This window comes from Mizuhopecten yessoensis, unplaced genomic scaffold (assembly GCF_002113885.1).
Source record: "Mizuhopecten yessoensis strain PY_sf001 unplaced genomic scaffold, ASM211388v2 scaffold8361, whole genome shotgun sequence".
NCBI lineage: Eukaryota > Metazoa > Mollusca > Bivalvia > Pectinida > Pectinidae > Mizuhopecten > Mizuhopecten yessoensis.
The window spans coordinates 203,003-222,368 of NW_018407509.1; the positions used below are offsets into that span (position 1 = coordinate 203,003).

Here is a 19,366-nt window from a genome sequence, read left to right on the forward strand (position 1 = left end):
GCTGACCTTTTAAGCAGATATTGGAATCGTGATGCGGATAGTATCGTAAGCATCGTGCCGCGATACGTATCGTATGTATCGTGCAGTATGCGGATCGTTGCAACCCTAGTGATAAATATCCTGGCCAACCTTGATATCTGTCCATTGCAACGGTGCATTGCCTGAAAGTTCTTCATTAAAAACATATTCTGTAAACTTGGTATATGTATTAATTGCCATATTTGGCATAGTCGTTGTTCTCAGGTGCATTTCAGCTCCTTTTGTAACAGATTGGCAACAAAATTGTTGGACTGACAAATAAATACGAAACTGTATTTATTGTCGCTAAAGTCATATTCAATAATTTACAGCATTAAAGATAACAAACATATAATGTTGGTTATCCCTACGTTTGACATTTTTACCTATTTTTTCAAATTGGGCGACGAGCTCGTTAAAAAGACGCAATTTAACAAGGAGTACCCCTTCAGAAATAGTTCAACCCACTCCTACTCGTGGTGATTACTTCCAAATAAAAAGAAATAAATGCCTATACATTTTTTTATTTGATCTTTGCAACACAATTTGATTCTAGCTGAGTTCGAGTTTTGAAGAGATAAAATAACTGTATGCCTCCGAATTTCGATTTGACATGATTGTCAAATATGATTAAACCTATAATGTTATGTGAATGGTTGCAAATAAATAAGAAAATATCTAGGAAACGGTTTTGTCTTGTCTGCTGTTTGTATTTTCAGTCAATTTTCAAACGTTTTCTTCTTGTCCTAATAAATTTCATCAAAAAACTAAAAATAAACGAATTCTATTCTAAATTTTAAGTTTATGGACGTTTTGTAATTAACGGATTTTATTAAAAACTTGGACTAGATTACTTCATAATTAGAATAGCTTACAAGGTCGTACAGGGATGGGTCGATTACTTTGTCAATGCACGGATTACGACGTTGAAACATTATTTCTATTTCAAGCCACGTAAGTCGATGCTGGCGTTTCTTTATTATACCTTACATAGCGGCGGTCATTGTGAGTTGTTGATGCAATTAAGGACGCTGAGCACTGGTCAACTGTGGTCATTGCCGGTTTAGACGTTAGAGAAGTTAATATAACCTACATGGATCTCCCCGCAACATCGGCCATAATGATCCGGTGCGAAGCGTTAATGACGATGATGACCCCGATCATAGGGTACCTCTGCTGTCCAGTGTTGGCAATTTATTCAACTGTACGCTAACTAATCTGCCAATGAATTATCTGCTTTCCACATACTAGAGTGGCAATTTACAAAAGCTTGGAGAGTTTAAGATGAAGAAATCAATTATCAAAGACACATCACGACTTAATGACTGCCTGACTCTTAGACATACCTCTAATTTGGCCATCATTCTTACACTCTACTCCTATCGAGGTGGATCAACCTGACTCACCTAACAGATCCTAGTTCATATGCCTCTATGCGTCAGGATAAGTGGATCTTATATCCTGACTTGATAGAAGAATATAAAACAGATAGATTCAAAGACGGGTTTTCTGTTCTCAAGACTAGTTCGTACACACGTAAGGGGCCGTTTGGCAGATGCTGCCCATCAGTATTGATATATTTACGGGGGCATTTGGAGGGTCTCTCGAGTGATTTCCCATCAGATTCTAAGTTGGAATATTTATCACATTATCACGTCAGTATGGCGACAAACTGTCCAGGACTCACTCAGACCTCGCAATTAAATTAACTAGACAGTCTATTACGTGGCCATAACACACAAATTGAAGGAGTAATACACAATCTTCTATATGTCCAGAGTCAGTTAAGATCAGCAGAGAAATGGGTATATCTCACTCATGAAATCAACCAGTATATTCTTTGATTCTTCTTTTCCTATTGTCAATTGTCAGCAGAAAAAGTGCATTACTCACTTCCTAAGTTAGCAAAGCGACATTCAGGTATTTCTAATTCCCGTCGGCAACCAGCATGCAAATATGTATCCTTCAATCTTGTATGCAGCTAGAAGACAAATGGATATCTCTCACTCGCGTAGTCAACCCGCAAGCCGACAGGTATCCTTCAGTGCTGTATTCTGCAGTGGCGGATGCAGGGGTATTGCCCTAGTTGCCCATGCAACACCCCTTTTTTCTGTGTCCAAAATTAATCTGATCCAAATATATTTGAAGATTTTGCTACATTTCATATGTGAATTTCTCGTTACAAAGTTATTAAAGGTTGTCTATGGCTTCCCCCTAGCCAGCAATTCCAATATCTTTAAACCTGAGGGTGCTGCCCAAAAAAACACTGATTTCCTATCCATCCCCAAACAATAGGGGATTAATCTTCCTATTGTCAATGTCAACAAGTGTACAGTGTCCTATGAATCTGCCAGCAGGGTTTTAGTAATTGCATAAAAAACGAGATACCGGATGTTGTTCTTCCGTCTAGGTTGTTGTTCCGTCTAGGTTGTTCTTCCGTCTAGGTTGCATCTTTATCATCAATAGTTCACAAAGTCTGTCTGTTCTGTGCCTTCGCCTTGTTTTATCTATTGCCTCAACACTTCACACCGTTATGACAACATGATTTGTTTTCAGCTATTGCCGCAATTCGACGTACTGTATTTTTTTCTTTTGATCTTTTTTGCACGGTGTTGTCTGGTTGTCTTCTTTGGAGTTAATTCGGTAACACCTCACACCCTGTAATTTTCTGTTTTGTTTGCAGTTATGGTCGCGACAAAACCCACACCGAGTGTTGTCATGTCTGTTTTTGCAGCTATGTTATCATCACATCACCCAATGTATCATCATTACCAACACGTATGCTGTTCTATCTTGTTTCCAGTTGTCTCGACAAATCACACACGAATGTTGTCATGCCTATTTTGCAGCTATTGTATCAACAAATCATTCCTTGCATTTATTGAAGGACATCATTACCAACACGTATGCTGTTCTATCTTGTTTCCAGTTGTCTCGACAAATCACACACGAATGTTGTCATGCCAACACGTAAGCTGTTCTACGTCGTTTGCATTTGTTGTTAACACAATTTGATACCCTCCCGATGTTGTCCTCTTGTCCTGTTTGTAGATTTTGTTCCGAAATGACGTATATTAATGTTTCTTTACTTTGCAGCTACTTCCCCAGCACGACATCGAAGTAACGTTTATGAAGGAATACAAGGGACCCTACTTCCATCTACATACGGAGAATCCTTTTGTCCGGATCGTGTCGGAGACGTTCGTCGACACTCGCAGTACGTATTCATACAGTGTTCACACTTATTACCAGGTTAAAACGTTACGCCACTGGTTTTAATACAAACTTTATTTCTGTTGCAACTATTATAAAACAAGATTTTACAACTTAACTTATCACTCTTGTTGACCCGGATGTTAGCGCGCGGGGAGTCTTACTGTGGTAGGAAACCGGAGTATCAGAAGAAAACCTACGTGGTCGGGCAGGTAACCTAATACTTTTTCACGTCCGATCGGGGAATCGAACCCCTGCAGCCTTGGTGAAATGCAAGTGCGCTGTTCACTGCGCGATCCGACCACCATACGCCATTGTTACTGCAAGTCCCTATTTTTGTGTGATATATTTCTTTTGGTGGTTTTTCGGAAAAATGTTCGGTTGTTCAAATTCAGATATATTTCAAGCCAACTTATATTGAATTGTCTTAATTTAAATCCCCGCGAATTCATTATGACTTTGTTGGTATCTGTTAGTACGTATAAGCGTGTGATTAGACAATATTTATAAATTATACCAAATCTTGAGCACAGAATTTTGTCATACATGCCTGATATAAAGACATCTTGTCCTGAATTATGATAAAAATACTTTATAACTTCAAATAATAGAGTGATTGTTATATTTTTGCGTGAACATATGTTTTATTTTATTGTGTATATAAATAAAACTACACACTAATTGTCATCATCATTTCAATATGAACAATTTCCCACGATGCTTCATGCATGTATACGCCCATTGTAAACCACTTCCAACCCAGTACCTCATTACAGCGATAAGTCAGGTTAGGTCGTTACTTACACTTATAGAACCCTTACGTGTATATATATTTTCATCTATTATTTGCCAAAATAACACACCCTGCGTAGGTGTTTCATAAATGAAAAGAATCGTAACGAGCGCATACACTTTGTATATAATTATAATGAAACGGTTACCATGACATTCAATAACATCTGTTGAGGCAAAATTTGATGATTACTGATGATGTTTCCCGCATGATCGACCCAGACACCGAGATAATAAACAGTCTCGCAATAACTGCATAACAAGAAACTGAATAAGTAGGTTACCATATGTGCGTTGTCAAGATTCACATACACCATTTATTATCACCAATATGACGGGCCTAACATGGGTGAAGTGTAGAAAGAAAATAATTAGGAATAAATGTCAAGTTGAGCGCCGATATATAGTGCACAACGACTTTCCTAATGGTCATTAACGGTCGATGTCCTGACATTGGGTGGTCTTTTGATGATGGCTAATTACTGGGGTAACGGTTGGCATCAGGTTAGGTTCATTAATACGGAGATACACAGAGTTGTCGCAGGTATATATTTCTCCAGACTGTGTCATTCTGTGTCACGGCACTATGATCATGTAGTACACCTACACATGTATACGAGTTTTTCTTAAGGATCCCTATCTCACTGAACTGTTTGTGTTTTCGTATATTCAGTTACCTACCCTTGACTTGGTTATGGTTATTATAACTGTAGCACAGTTGGTCCAGGACACTTCTGTTGACCTGGTAGCCCAATATGTTAGAAAGATAGTAAATTGCATAACAATCTGAAGTCCAGGGTTCGAATCCTGGTATAGCCCCGCTGAATGTTCACACTAAGAACACTGTTGTTGATTATTTTTTTGTATTTCATCTTTTTATTTGTTTCGTCCCGCAAAGGAATAGATTTCCTTTCAGAAATGATTTAGCAAAGTTATAGTCAAGCCGGATTTTTTTTTTCATTGCGTAGTTAAAGTTTGTGGTCAGTGGCACAGGGATTCTTAAATTAGTTACTAGACACGCACAAGTTTTATTTGAAGTCGACGCATTAGAACCAGCCACTAATTTCTACGTTTTTCCCCTCAGTTTGTTTTAGAATATCAGTTTTGTTTCTTCTAAGGCGGACGTTAAACCGTGTACTATCAATTAACCAATCTGGACTCTCTAGCGTTAAGTACAGTATAAACTGCAAAAGATTAATTTACATATATGATTTGCTTGTGTCCCAATCCTTTTTGACCACATGTTTTAAACATTAACTTCACTATATGGCCGTTTCGTCCATTTCGGATTCGTCAGAGGCACTTCAATAAAAAACAACAACCATGAAATCCATAAATGTCATATGCACTCTAAAAGTACAGATAGAAACACAGAACAAGAGGAAGTATGGCTATAAAACCCCTACATGTATATCCTTAAATTGTTTTAACGCTTGGCTAGAATAAACAATATATAAAATGTATCTGAAAATAATGCATAAAATGACATATGCATAGTTGTTTCAAATTCGGAAAGCTTTCAAGCATAAACAAAACTTATTTCGCAGGAAGGTGCCAAACACATTAGAAGCGTAGGACTCAATATTGTATACAGGTAGCTTTAGACATTCTAGAAGGATTAAGTCTGTCGTATTTGAAAATACGACACCATTGTCTTAATAATAGCACTTTCTCCCATTTTTCCAGAGACACTGGGTGTACGCTATTTAGACCTATTTCGTTGTTAATGTTGAGTCATCTTTAGTTTTGTTCTAAAACCAACATTAACCACCATTATACATTATCAAATAACTGCGTTGGTTAAGTACAACTAGCAGAAATCGAGATGTTCGCCCGTGTACTTTTAAAAGAAAACAAGCATTACGTAGACGGCCTGTCGGAACAAAAGACAGTCCAACTTACTCAGACAGCACTGCGTTTAATCCATAAAATCAAATTTATGATTGGTTTTTATTTGTACTCGCGCACACAATGAGGGATAACAGAGCAGCATGTTTTTCTTTTGGCTCTTTTTTGTTTCGGATTTAACTACCGTATTATTTCCTGTATATCAAAGGAGTTTGCTGTTGTCACAAACTATATCACCACTGAGTTCCGTCCTAGATTTAATGATTGGCCATATTAGCCTAAAAGCGCTGAAAGATAACTAATTGGACTCAGATCATCATTTAGTTGTTTTGATGTAGGGAACATAAAAGACTTGTTAAGATAAATAATTGCAAAAGACGTCGGGGTACTTTTGCGGTCAACGAGCGCGTGAGGACGCCTAGCGGTATGACATTTATCTTGGGGTGTCTGTCATTATGTACCTAGTTGTACTTAAATGGAAATACAAACACACAAATACATGTTGATGTACTGGTATCAAATCGAACACCGTGCTTCTAGTTCGAGCGAAGTGAAAGCAAGCACTACTTTTGCATAAAGATTAGATTTTTGTTAAAGTGAAATGTCAAATGATATTTATAGTGAAATGTGTTTAAGTAGGGAATGTTTCATTAGGTCACCGTCCGTCACCTCTGATTGACTTATACATCATAATTATGTCATCATTTAAAATATTCAAAAATTAGCCAATAATAGGTATAAAGATAATGCTTAACCTTATCAGCAAAAAACCCATTGTTAATGTAAAGATTCGAGTCCGTTAATAAAGAAGAGCATGAGGGTCACTAAGCAAAAAAACAAATTTCGTTTTTACTTGTTACTAGTCTAAATTTCGAGTTGACATAAACAATCTCAAGTTAATTAGTTGCAAAATCGAGATAAAAGATGGAAGATTCGAGTAAGTATCTCGAAAACCTGAATTAGAAATTAGAAATTTCGTGTTAGAAACACGAATAAAAATTCTTGTTAAGTGACCCTTATGCTGTTCCGTACATGATCGTTAGATGACTGAACCCACAACAGTTTTCTGGCATACATTTGATTTTATTTGTACAAAGGCCTGTAGTTAGAAAGGTGATTTTTCTACCAATCATAGGGCTCTTTGAAAAACTTGAAAATACAAGGTCAATGACGGAAATTGATATCCTGACTGTATATATAGGGGTTTTTTTCCGGAAAAAAATGCTTATATTTTTCTCTTTTCCTTTCATCAAACGACGGTTGTCTGTTATGTAAAGTATTCATTTACATACCATGTGGTCGAATATTTCAAAAAAAAAAAAAAAAATAGACAAGGAGAATAGGAGCAGTTGTCCCGTAAGTCACGACACGGCACTGTGTTGTATCTTTGAACCAGATACTTAACTCCGCTTGTTCCAGTCTACTCAGCTGTAAATGAAAACGTGGTTGGGCAGTGCTAGAATTGTTGAACGCTAGCTGTTAGCGCCGAAATGGCAGCTCCGGCTGTATGCTCCCCAGGCAGCTGAAAATGGCAGCTCCGGCTGTATACTCCCCAGTGAATTGAGAAAGGTAATGGCTGGTTGCAAAGGCCCTATAACCACGGACACTAATTTGTGAACCGCTTTGAGACGACCTACGAACTAGGTCGTGATAAAGCGGTATATAAGGACCTCGAATTATTATAATTATTGTTATTAAGAGAGAAAAAAGCGTCTTTTGCGTTATTAAAAAACACGATTTGTCCATCCCAGTGAATTACATTACTCGTATCTCTACCAATCAATGTAAGAAGAACCATGTATACCTTGACAAGAAAACGCACATGATTTGATGCTTAAGTTTTTTTTCATAAACTAGCGTGCATCCATTTTTGCTTCTCCGCAATAATGTCGATGATTTCTTTCCTGTGCAGTATATCTTTACATTTGACTTCGCTACTTCAAATATCACGATGCGATGAAGCAGAAAATAAGACTTTAATGAACGCTTATTTTAGGTAACATTGCAGTTATTTAATTACCGATTACTTTGTTAAAAACAAGTCAATAGTTTTGTCGTTCATGGCTGTTGGGAAGACTTGCGTAATCTGATATTTCCGGACTTGTGGTCTTGACTCAACAGTTAACGCATGACTTCAATATTACGCTATGGTTGTCTTGAGAGTTTTCCTGATAACAGTAAACTAGTCCTATAATGGGACATTGTAGGCGTAGCAGACGTAAGGCCAAGATTCCAACATGCAATTATAATACCGTGAAATTGTAACATCTTTGTGTGAGACTTGTAAATGATGCTAAAAATATTAGAACTAGGCCAACATTTACACGTCAATGAAGTAGTATACATGATTTGTGATTAGATGTTATCTGTTTTTGACATTTACCATGCATGTTCCTGCTGATCGTGTAACTAGACAAAATACTACAACCATTATAATGACATCTATGCTATTTTTATATTTAAGTACATAGTGTTACTTTAGTATAATGTTAAATGCTGTTTTTTAAGATAAAACGACATGTTTGTATATATTTTTTAAGCATAATCTACTGCTGCCGCAGGCATATCACACCGGTGAATTCGCTCAGTATGTTTTGTAAGAGCAATGCTTTCGACGTCACAACGATAGATATCTATGAAAATGATCACTTAAATTACGAAGTGAGGTATTGCCAGTTTAAAAACTTGATTAGAAATGCACCAAGAAAAAATGAACCATAAGACCATTTTGTTCATTTTGAATTCATAAATGACACTTAAGGTCCAAGGTTCAGCCAGCACGGCATCCCACCTGGTCACATTATATTGACAACGGGTGAACCAGACGTTGCCATTACCCTAAATGCTGCACTTTAAGAAGGGAAAAATAACTACCATTTTGAAGGACTTTAGTATGTCCCGGCTTGGGGGCAGAACCAATTGTCTTCTTCATCCAGGCGAACGCTAAACATCAAAGCCAAAAGTGAGACAGGAAGATAAAGATTCCAAATGTTGCAATGGGTGCAGTAGTTTATTTTGGTCGCTTTTGTGCCCCAGTTAGAAGGCACAAAAACACATCCTCAATTCTGCAGGGCGATTCCCTCATTAGGTGCCACTTACGATACATTCAGTTGGTAATAGCGGGGTGTATTCTTTTCTCGATCCCCAACCTGCAGGGGTGGCGTGGGATGATTTACAATTTTTAGCCGCAACCCCTAACACCTACCCACCCACCTACCCATATACCTTTGACGCAAGATGCTGAATCCCCCCCCCCCCCCCCCCCCAACGACGGAGACTGCTTTTGGGATGTTATTTCAGTGAGGGAGCAACAGGCCAATTCATCAATATACCGTCTCAAATGCACATGGCAGCAAGACCTTGGTTGACCTGAGATGTTAATCAGCTGTAAACCAAACTAAACTATCCAAACTGAAACCAAACGAGATGCTTAGTACACGTCTTTAAGTATATAAGCACGACTGGTTTTAAACAATTTCCTTCTGTTTCGTTTCATATTAATAATTTTTTATTGATAATAATTGCAAACAGAAGTTAATGAATCATCAATCACCACTTACAAGTATAACTTTCAAGGAAGAAAACATATATATTCAAAAATTGACTTCAACATACCGTTTCGGCAAAACAATGGTTCGTCTGCTGTTCTTCTGCTTTTGACCAATGAGGTTCAATTCAAAATATCAACCATCGTATGCCATTGCCACTATATAAATCTACCATATTCAGTTGGCATTCATATAGGCTATAAATGACATGGACCGATTGTTGACGTCATCATTATTGTGACGTTATAAATGTTATGTTGGATACCACTGACCCGTCCTGGGCGATGGCTGTTCTATTCATTGAACAAGCATACACGATACATTCTTTATTTGAACTAAATGTTAAAAATATAAGAAGTGAAACTGGTAAATATAAATATTGAACTGCTTTCAGTTGGCATTCATTGGCAATATGAATTTCAACTGGAGAAAAACAAATCCAATATGAAGCGCTAGCGAGTTTCATTGAATTCGCCTTTGTCAAGTTGGCATTAAAAGCAGTTAAGTAAATTAATAATTACAAAATAGTAATACACGGTAGTGCGGACACAGAAAACCACAATGATGACCGGTGTCTAGTCATATTACTGTTCTCTATGTTAAAACCTCTAAATCATTTATAGGTAAGATGTCATAGAAGTTTATGTGTGGTTTACAATCAAAGGTCAGAAAAAGTGCAGTACAATCGCCGCATTTTCCTCACTTCTATCGTCCCCCAGGTGTTATCCTCAATACATGTTATAGCCTCACTTAGGCGTTCACCTCCATGATAACACCTCTCATTTTACGTAAAGTATAGACAAACCCCTAGGAACGTATTTTGGTGTTATAATACCATTCAGATAGGCACTTCAACATGCGTACGTGTAGCTTTAATTTGACTTGGACAGACACTGGTAGCTAAAACTGTAAGTGACGTCGATGACTGTTAATCCTATATAGGCAGACGAGTCCCTTCCATGCACCCTTTTGGGAATGAAACGTTTTCTATCATATAATGTTGGGGGTTTCTATCAACCGATAATGATTTTGTTGTTTATATTACTAGTCAAGGTTCATTGCAAGGATTTTGTGGTTGTTCTTTGTGATAACCCCTCTTTATAATCACAATATCGGGAAGTATTCAAATCAACAGAAATTCTTCTGTACAATAAACTACCTAAACCTTAGCACATGGCCTCAAAATGATCAAGGTTGATAAACCAGACGCAGACATCAACCCTTTCCTTTTATACCATATTTTATTTCGATTTGTCAAAGCGCCACATTGCGAGTGTTTAATGGTACATTGGCAACAATGGAATGTATCAGACCTCCAATTGTGACAGTTAAGGTCATATCATTTCGTAAATAAACAGTGATCTTTGAATAAAAACAGCACAAGAACGTGTTTTTTTAAAATTCCAAACATTTCAATAAGGTTTGATACTTTTGTATTCTTTGTTTTGTTTTTGTATCAAATATTTACCTGCCCTTTGTTTTCTTTTTCTTGATACTTTGCAATGCTTTCCGTGGCAGTACTTCGCTATTGACTATATTGAAAAAAGGCTCTCCCCCCAGGTGGGGACATTCTTTATTCCTTATTGTTGATAATAATCCCTGCTCTACTCTCAGCATTTAGGGTAAGAACAATAGCAAGTTTAACTGTTGTCAGTATAATGAGATACTATATAATACTGTGCATTTGGCGTGATATTTCATTGAGGTAGCACTCTAAACACGAAACAAGTTCTGCTCATCCGCAAGGAGATAACTATACCTACATACCACTTACATGTACAGCATGCGGGAATACTTTGCCCTCATTAGGCACGCCCTGCCTGTAATAAGCTTAGATGTTACTGGGACGCAAGAACCAATAAACCAAATCACAACTATGCTATAGTACTTTATCTTAAGACGTCCTAAACAGTTACATGTCAGATATCATAGAAGAATGTGTGTGGTTTACAATTAGAGGTCATACGCGCAAAAGTGCAGTTCACGCGCCGCCTTCTCCTCACTTCTATCCCCCCATGTGTTTTCCTAGCTACATGTTATACATGTAGCCTCACATAGGCGTACACATCCATGATAACACCTCTCGTTTTACGTTAATTGAAGAAAAAAACCTAGGAACATACATTGGTGTTATAATACCATTCAGACAGACACTACAGCATGCGAAGTGTAGCTTTAATTTAACTTAGACAGTCTTTGAGACGCAGATGGCTGTCAATCCTATAATGGCAGACGACTTCTATTTAAGCACACTCATGGGAATGAAACGATATCTTTCATAGAAATGGTGGTTTTTTTAAAACCGGAAATGATTGTATTGTACTATATGACCAGTGAAGGAATTTGTGGTTGTTCTTTGTGATAACTCCACTTGATAATTACAGCATCGGGGAGTCAGATGTACTGAAAACCCTGTGTACAATAAACGACCTAAATGTGAAATGAAATAAAACTAGAGATAGGATTGGACATCATCAATTACCTGAGTGTCTGACGATTCCGGTTATCAACATTTACGGCATCCGACTATCGAACACTGTAAGGTGTTGAATGACCTAGCGATAATAAAGGCCACACAGCTTCTGTAGTTTGGGGCGTAGAATAGACGCCATCGAGCAAACAACTGGCAAACAATTGTCACCGTATCTACGGCATTACTTGTTTAAATTTGTGTCCGGGAAAAAACCGTTTACATAATCGTGTAAACATTTTACGTTATCCAAGCATCGATAGCGAAGACGGGTGTTATAGCTGGTTTATTTGAGAAACAGTCTGGTGCCATCGCACGTAAACATGCCTGTTACACAACCCGTGACATCCTGTACCGGGCAGGCCTTTCACATCCTCCACTCAAATGTGTCAGATCCCATCATTGCGTCTGCGCTACATGTTTCTGTTGAAGAAATCTCAGATTTTAAAACGCAAAAAAACACACACACAAAAAAAACAAAACACCAACATCTGGTAGCAGGTTTTGACACCGACATCGGAAACATCATTGCCTCTGCGAATAGAGATTTCCGATAACAGATATCTTATTACAGCCTTAAAGGAATTATATTTACAGATTTTGAAAATTCCACAAAATTTGTTGAATGTTATCAGATTTATATTCGTGACAAAAATGTTACAGTTTTGTAATGTATATTGATTCACAAAAGATTGCAGTCCTGTTTGGCAAAAAAAAGTTATCTTTTCATCTTTTGCAATGGAAATCCTGTCGTTAACGCATTCACCCCTGTACACACATTTGAACCCTTCCAATTCAAAAGTTGGAATAGTTCATTATGGAATTTCAGGGGTGAATGAGTCAAGATTGAATTCGGTGTTTCATACATATTTAAAACTCCTGTATAGTTTTGATATACTTTTGTTGAATGAGTACTAAACATGTAAAAGCAGGATTGATTTCAACTGTTAGTAAATGTTGTTTTAGACTCAGACTCGCTGTGAAAACAATTCAAATTATTGGTTCTCAAGACTATTTATCCATGAAATGATCAATAAAAGACAAATATACATTGCAGAACAGTATTTCTTTATCTATATCCGCGAGCTTTTATAATTATCACGGAAATAGATAATTCACATAAAAATGGAAAAAAGTGAGCTGAAGTATTTGAATTTATCAAGTAATTACGATTAGTTGTTAAAGGGTCTTTTTCATCGACTGTGCTCATTGATGTCGTTTGTTTCTTACAGTTTACGTAATGTTGGGTCAGTTCTACGATTTCATTGGTCTGATGGATCACCTTTATGATCGAGGCTTACTGGAAACCGGCGATTACTACGTCGTAGGGGTCATTCTAGGACAGTACGACCAAAACGACCCTCAGCGAATCATCAAAGGTTGGTATGACTGTACGTGATGATGTCACTCAAAGCCGACCGCCGAACGTCACAAGTGTAAATAAAAACCATAAAGGAGGGTCACTTACACACTGGAACGCATAGGAGTGACATACGTGTAAATATGCACTGTCAAAGGAGGTTTTAGTGTGAGCGTCATAAGTGTAAATAAACAACCGTCAAGAAAGGTCAAATTTATAATGCAACATTCAGACTGTTCAGCATAGGAATGTTCCTTCTTACCAAGGCGATCATATATCGGTTGAATTGTACATACTTCGAGTGCTTGACGTAATTATTTTAAGAACACTTTAAATGTCAGGGATGATTTCAAAGTATGAATACATATCACAGTTACATGAAAACCATGGCCACATCTTGTGTTTGGCAAATGAAATCGGGCGTAAGGTGTAGGGGGCAAATACCTCTGTGATTAGTCAAACTTGGTTCCAGGAAGATTGCAAAAAAAATGAAAAAAGACAACAATAAACACTTATGCTAAATCAAAGTGTCCTTTGGCCATATTTTACCCTCTTATAATATTTGTGGCTTATTTGTAAATATACACAAGTATGTTTGTCTTTGGAGCAGAAAAAATAGACGGATTTTGTTTTTGAAGTTTAAAAGCCTTCCTGTTCTGTGCAACGTCAATGTCTTCCTTTTTTTGTAAGAAACATCATTCACGCGAAGTAATGCCATATTTTGTAATTCTCAAATTCCCCCTTTTCCCACATCAGCTTATCACATAATGATGATAAATTACACAGAAATGTAACACTGATAATGTCACTTGACTTGGCTAGTGAATTGAGTAGACCTTAATTTCTGGACAAATACAAATTATCTTAGAAGTCAGAGAAAATTACACCTAGGGGGGATGATAGAAGTGAGGAGAAGGCGGCGCGTGAACTGCACTTTTGCGCGTATCACTTCTAAGTCTAAAAGGACAAAACTGCTATATGATACAGCGTTTTTCTTAATTTTTAGCATTATGTATCTATGACCAAATCTCAAAGTGCTTTTAACTGTGTGTGTGGGTTTGTGGGTGAATCAGTGTGTGTTACGTTCTCTTTAAAGATACAAGGTGGTAGATTTTGTCGGTGGATTCTTTAGTCTCCGAGGTTGGCTGTTGCCTTAGTGGCCACAGCTATCTCTTTTGAGTAGTTGACCGGTTCATAGAATACACACTTTATAAACTATTTAACTTGAAATCACTACTTTCTTTTTTTTCTTCTTTTTCTTTTAATTGAGGTGTTAAACGAATCTGTCCCTCTGTTTCAACAGTAGTTTAAACAATTTAAAATGTTTTTCCCCTAACGTCATCGATGGGTCCAAGAAGGACGAAACATTTTTATGAGGTAGTGGTATTCATTTTTTTTTTGGCAAAGTGCATATTTTACTAAATTTTAAAGGCGCTATCACCCGTGTGTGTATTACGTTCACCTACGAAGTCCGATACATATGACCTAGCAAGAAAAAACATCCCTGTGGTATATACTAGTACAAGGAGAAAGCATACACGACTATACCTTTGGGGTGTGTTTCAATAAAGTCACGTCATTGTGGTCCTATCACTGTGCACGCTCTGTTGCATATTCTCCCTTGTCATGGTTATAGATAAGCCTGCTGCATTGTATTTCTCCAGAACAATCAATTTAGACGTGGTTTCACATACCAATATATTCACTTGAATTACGTTTTTGTTAATCTTGTACATCTTGGTTTCGGTGTGCTGTAACCTAGAGCAAGCGTTTCCAGACTTCCGGAATCAATTTTTTATTGCGTCTTCATTTGATTGCCCCCTGAATGCCTTTCTTCGTTGAAAGGTTTTTATTAGCGCAGCATTGTTTCCACTGATAAAAAACTAGTATCTTTCAGCGTTGTCATATGATACCTTCTAAGCTTTATAAAGATTATTGTCTGAACAGTAGGAACGCGGTAATAATGTGTTAAATGGTGTATGAATATCTTTACGACCCGATGACCTTCCCATCATACTGTAAAAAGTGGAAATTCTTTAGTGTAAACATTTTCTGCGATGTGACTGTAAACTAATCGCAGTTTGAAAACTGTCGTGCTACAATGTAGCAATGGTTCTAAAATATGTATATTATATACGTTTATATAATATATAAATAATGTTTTGCGTGTGAATATTTATATACGAAAAAAAAGCAAACATTTCCAAACCACAAAAAATCCAGGGGGAGGGGATACTGATGATTCATATTTCATTTTTTACGCTTAGTTTGGTTCAAGTTATTTTGCTGAAATTAAAAAAACAAACATTTTATGTTTCTCCACTCAGAGAGACATGCCAGACAGTTTAATTTAAATATATATTTGAAAAGAAATCTCGCTGTTTGCAACTAAATACATTTTTTTTCAATAATTTTGTGTTTTCTAAAACGAGACGAAACCAAAACGAGGTAAGACTTTTGAAAATTGGTCGGCCATTTTGTTCACAGTGTGGAAAGAAACTGAGAAAATCAATTAAGTGGGATAGACTTTGCATCGGTTTGCCCAGAATTATATCTTTATTGCTTTCCCATATCTCTTAGCTGACATATAAAGTGTCATCTGTACCTCCTCTTCGCAGGTATTTTCTCCAGTAACGTGTCTTTGTCAAGTGTGAAGGCCTTCCGATATTTCATGGGCGTGCTTCAATCTCCTCCAGTTCACCAGGAATACATGGAGTTCTCCGAAAAGGTCAACCATTACCTCGAGTTGCCACCATTTAATTACGTCAATCCTCTGAAGAACTTTACCCTTAAAATTGTAAGTATAAAATAAGTATATCCCTTAGGAAAATTAAGTGGAGAGTTGTCTTTATCTGAATGTGGTGAAGTGAAAAGAAAAAGGAAAAATGTCTTTATATACAGCGTCAACACAAGAGGGCATTTTGGAACTTAAGGATAACCGTACCACAACTTCGGATTTATGTTTTCTTATCAGCAAACAAGGTAATAGCTTCATTGAATTATTTCTGAAAAGTAACCCATACCTCGCGGACTGTTTCATGATAAATAGCAAAGATTTAATAAACAAGGTTAGAATTAAGAATTATTGTCTAAAGGGAATAAAATACAACGAGGTATGACCTTACTTCAACTTAGTATCTTTAACTAATGGAACGACCTGACAATCAGTGAATCCCTGGACGCGTCTCATTACAGTTATTTGAACCCTACACAAGGACATTGGTGATCTTCTCTGCCACTAGTAACTTGTAGTCGATTCTTTTTTCCTTAATGATCCCTGTAGCACTGCACTCTGATTTAATTCAGATGTAAAGTAAACTTCCTTTATCTTATTTTAGGATATAATAGTAGCACAGCTGGTTCCGGTCCAGTCACGTTGATTTTTAACAGTGCGCTTTTTTTTGTGCATTTCATCACCTTTATTTTTTCATAAACGTTCCGCAAGAGATGGTTTTGTTTTCAGAAATGATTTATCAATGCTATAATCATGCATTCGAAATAGGTTTCCGCTGCAAAATGAAATGTTTTGGAAGTGGTACGGGGATCCTTAGACTTGAAAACTCATTGGTGTATAAGACACAGATGAACATAATATGGTATACGGAATGCTGCATATAGTGCAGAGGAAAAATGAACAATTGTTTATTTTGATGCTTATCTCAATATATTAATTTAACATTTTTAATATTTTTTTCTATTTTTCAAAGTCGTGCTACTTTAAAAACCAACGTGTTTTCATTTATATGTTTTTTCAGTTCATCTCACTTCATTACTTTGTTCAATAGAGTCACACTTGAATGAAACAGATTGCATCTAAAATATCCTAACAAAATTGACAATTTCTCATCAAGGTGCAGATCCGTCAATATTTCTATACCGTCCTGTTTAAATGTTTTTAAATTGTTTGCTTACAACCTTATCTCTGTAGGAAACATGGTAAATAATAATTTCACACAATGTCATTGACGAAATGCCAGTATTGATGACTCAAAAGATTCAAGTAATGGCAGGATTTATTGAGAAGCGTTATACATTTGCTTAATTACATATTTAATAATACACAATTGATAATGTGTTGATTTCAAAATGCGTAAATAAAGCTATGGCCCTTTTTAGAACATCATTACGTTTGGGTAAAATCAGTAAATAAAATATTACATGCAGTCACTAGAAAGACAGAATTTGTGTCCTCTCTCAGTAGTTACGTGTAGTCAATATTCCACAGATACGGACCTTTCAAAAGAATAAATTCTGTCTGCTCCCGTCCCTGTTCCAGGGTAGTCATATAGTTTATATACAAGGACACAATGATTTCACCCTGTGTCAAAAGTCTACCGTTGTCAATATCCTCAGATACACACCTCACAAAAGAACAGTGTAAACCCGTCTTGCGTCGCGGGCCAGCATGGTCTCCTGAGATGATTTTCGAGATTGACTCGTCGTGACCCAACAAATAATGACGGTACATCGTATATTCTCTGATCGTATGCTAGAATCGAATTGATTGAAATGAAAAGTGACTACTTCCTAATGTCCCTCACGTTTGGCGTGGCTTTGCTGCTTTTCTGATTATCCGACGTCCCACCAGTTTTAATTTCGACGTAAAAGGTTCGCTTGTGACAACCAATTTATCCTTCTAGCCGACGTGAAATATTGGCCATCTCCGGAACACTATTTCAGTAATTTGACCAATAATGTGTCAATGTGATATATAATACAGGCGAAAGGCTTGTACGTTTATTTCATTATGTAAGACCATTTACTGTTGTTGCAATACCCATTATAAGATAATGCAACAAAATGATAGGAAACGTTAACTTAACAATGGGCGAGTAAATCTGATGTAATTTTTCGAGATCTTTGTTTCTGGCGTGTAGTTATAGCCAGTTTTGCAATTATCTCCAGGGATAACTGTTATTTTTAGAAGATACATATTAATTTATCATTTGCATTCAAATGAAATTTGGCGTTTAAATGTTATCTTCTACAAAAAAATCTTACATTTGTGTTCATTATGAAATAATAAGTAATTTTTTTTCTGAGTATTTTCTCTTAAATATTGAAAATTTCGAAATGATGACATTGCAGTTAGTGTATGTTTTTGATAGATTTAAAGGTCAATTTAATTACATTAACGAAATACATAGATAAAATGGAAGGTAAACAATACAAGTTTGATAAGCAAACCGAGAATATCAAAGTGTTAACAAAACAATTCAGACTATAAATGAACGAAACTAGGGAAAAATATCAACAATAGATTACTGGTGAAATAAAACCGTATGCCCCTTAAGGGTAATTGTCTCCGTCTTCATCAATGACATTCGCTTTGTTAATCTAGTTCAAATCAAAGTCATGCCAGGTTATCAAGTATGTTATGATGAAACCACATGGGAAGCCAACGAGCTTAATAAAAAAATGTCGATATTTGCATGGCACAATAGAATAGCATATACACCAATGAAGTACTGATAAAGAAAGAAAACCTAGTCGATAATCTTTGATATTTGCATAATGGAAAAGAATATAAACAAATGAAGTAAGGATAAAGAAACTAGTCGATTGTCTTCATCAAATTGCGTCACTTGAAATCCTGTGGGAAGGAATTCAGAAGTGTTTCAGTTGTAGTCTTTTCTTTCATTTTTACTTTATGTTTCATTGGTTAGCTTGATGCGTTGGAGTTTGTATTCAAGGATATAATCCCTCTTGCTCTTGTACGCCAAGCTTAAGAATGTGGTGGAGAGTTAATTGAGGTCTACTTATTTTTGCTGTGAGTGGCCCTGGCTATTTCTAGACTCAGTATGGATCAGTATGGCTATTGATCTTCGTGATAAAGGTCCAAATTTATATGTCATCTATTAAGGTTCTAAGATTAATAATGGCTTCTCACACAGAATTGTGCTGTGAACATGCTTAGATGTCAAAGTCTCATACACATACTTGAATGAGCACAGCGGTAGTCAGTCTGCATTTGATTGTCAACAAACACATTGTCACATGCTTGGGAAAGTTTCTCCAATTTATCTCCCGTCACGTCAAAATATTCAACAACAGCTGTGGCCGAGACAATTCCAAACACGTCAGGAATGAAGGGTGATTCTTCGTAAATGTTGTCGT

General features: G+C 36.7%; 1 protein-coding gene across 7 annotated transcripts in view; it reads left to right on the forward strand.

Annotated features, from left to right (window-relative positions):
- The window catches only part of LOC110455680 (guanylate cyclase 32E-like), a 109,318-nt gene that overhangs the window by 64,909 nt on the left and 25,043 nt on the right, over positions 1 to 19,366 (forward strand). For all 7 annotated transcript variants that reach the window (XM_021505953.1, XM_021505955.1, XM_021505950.1 and 4 more), the window contains exons 4-6: positions 3,115 to 3,235; positions 13,122 to 13,268; positions 15,868 to 16,046. In XM_021505953.1, coding sequence (XP_021361628.1) covers positions 3,115 to 3,235; positions 13,122 to 13,268; positions 15,868 to 16,046 — 447 coding nt within the window. The remainder of the gene's footprint in view (positions 1 to 3,114; positions 3,236 to 13,121; positions 13,269 to 15,867; positions 16,047 to 19,366) is intronic.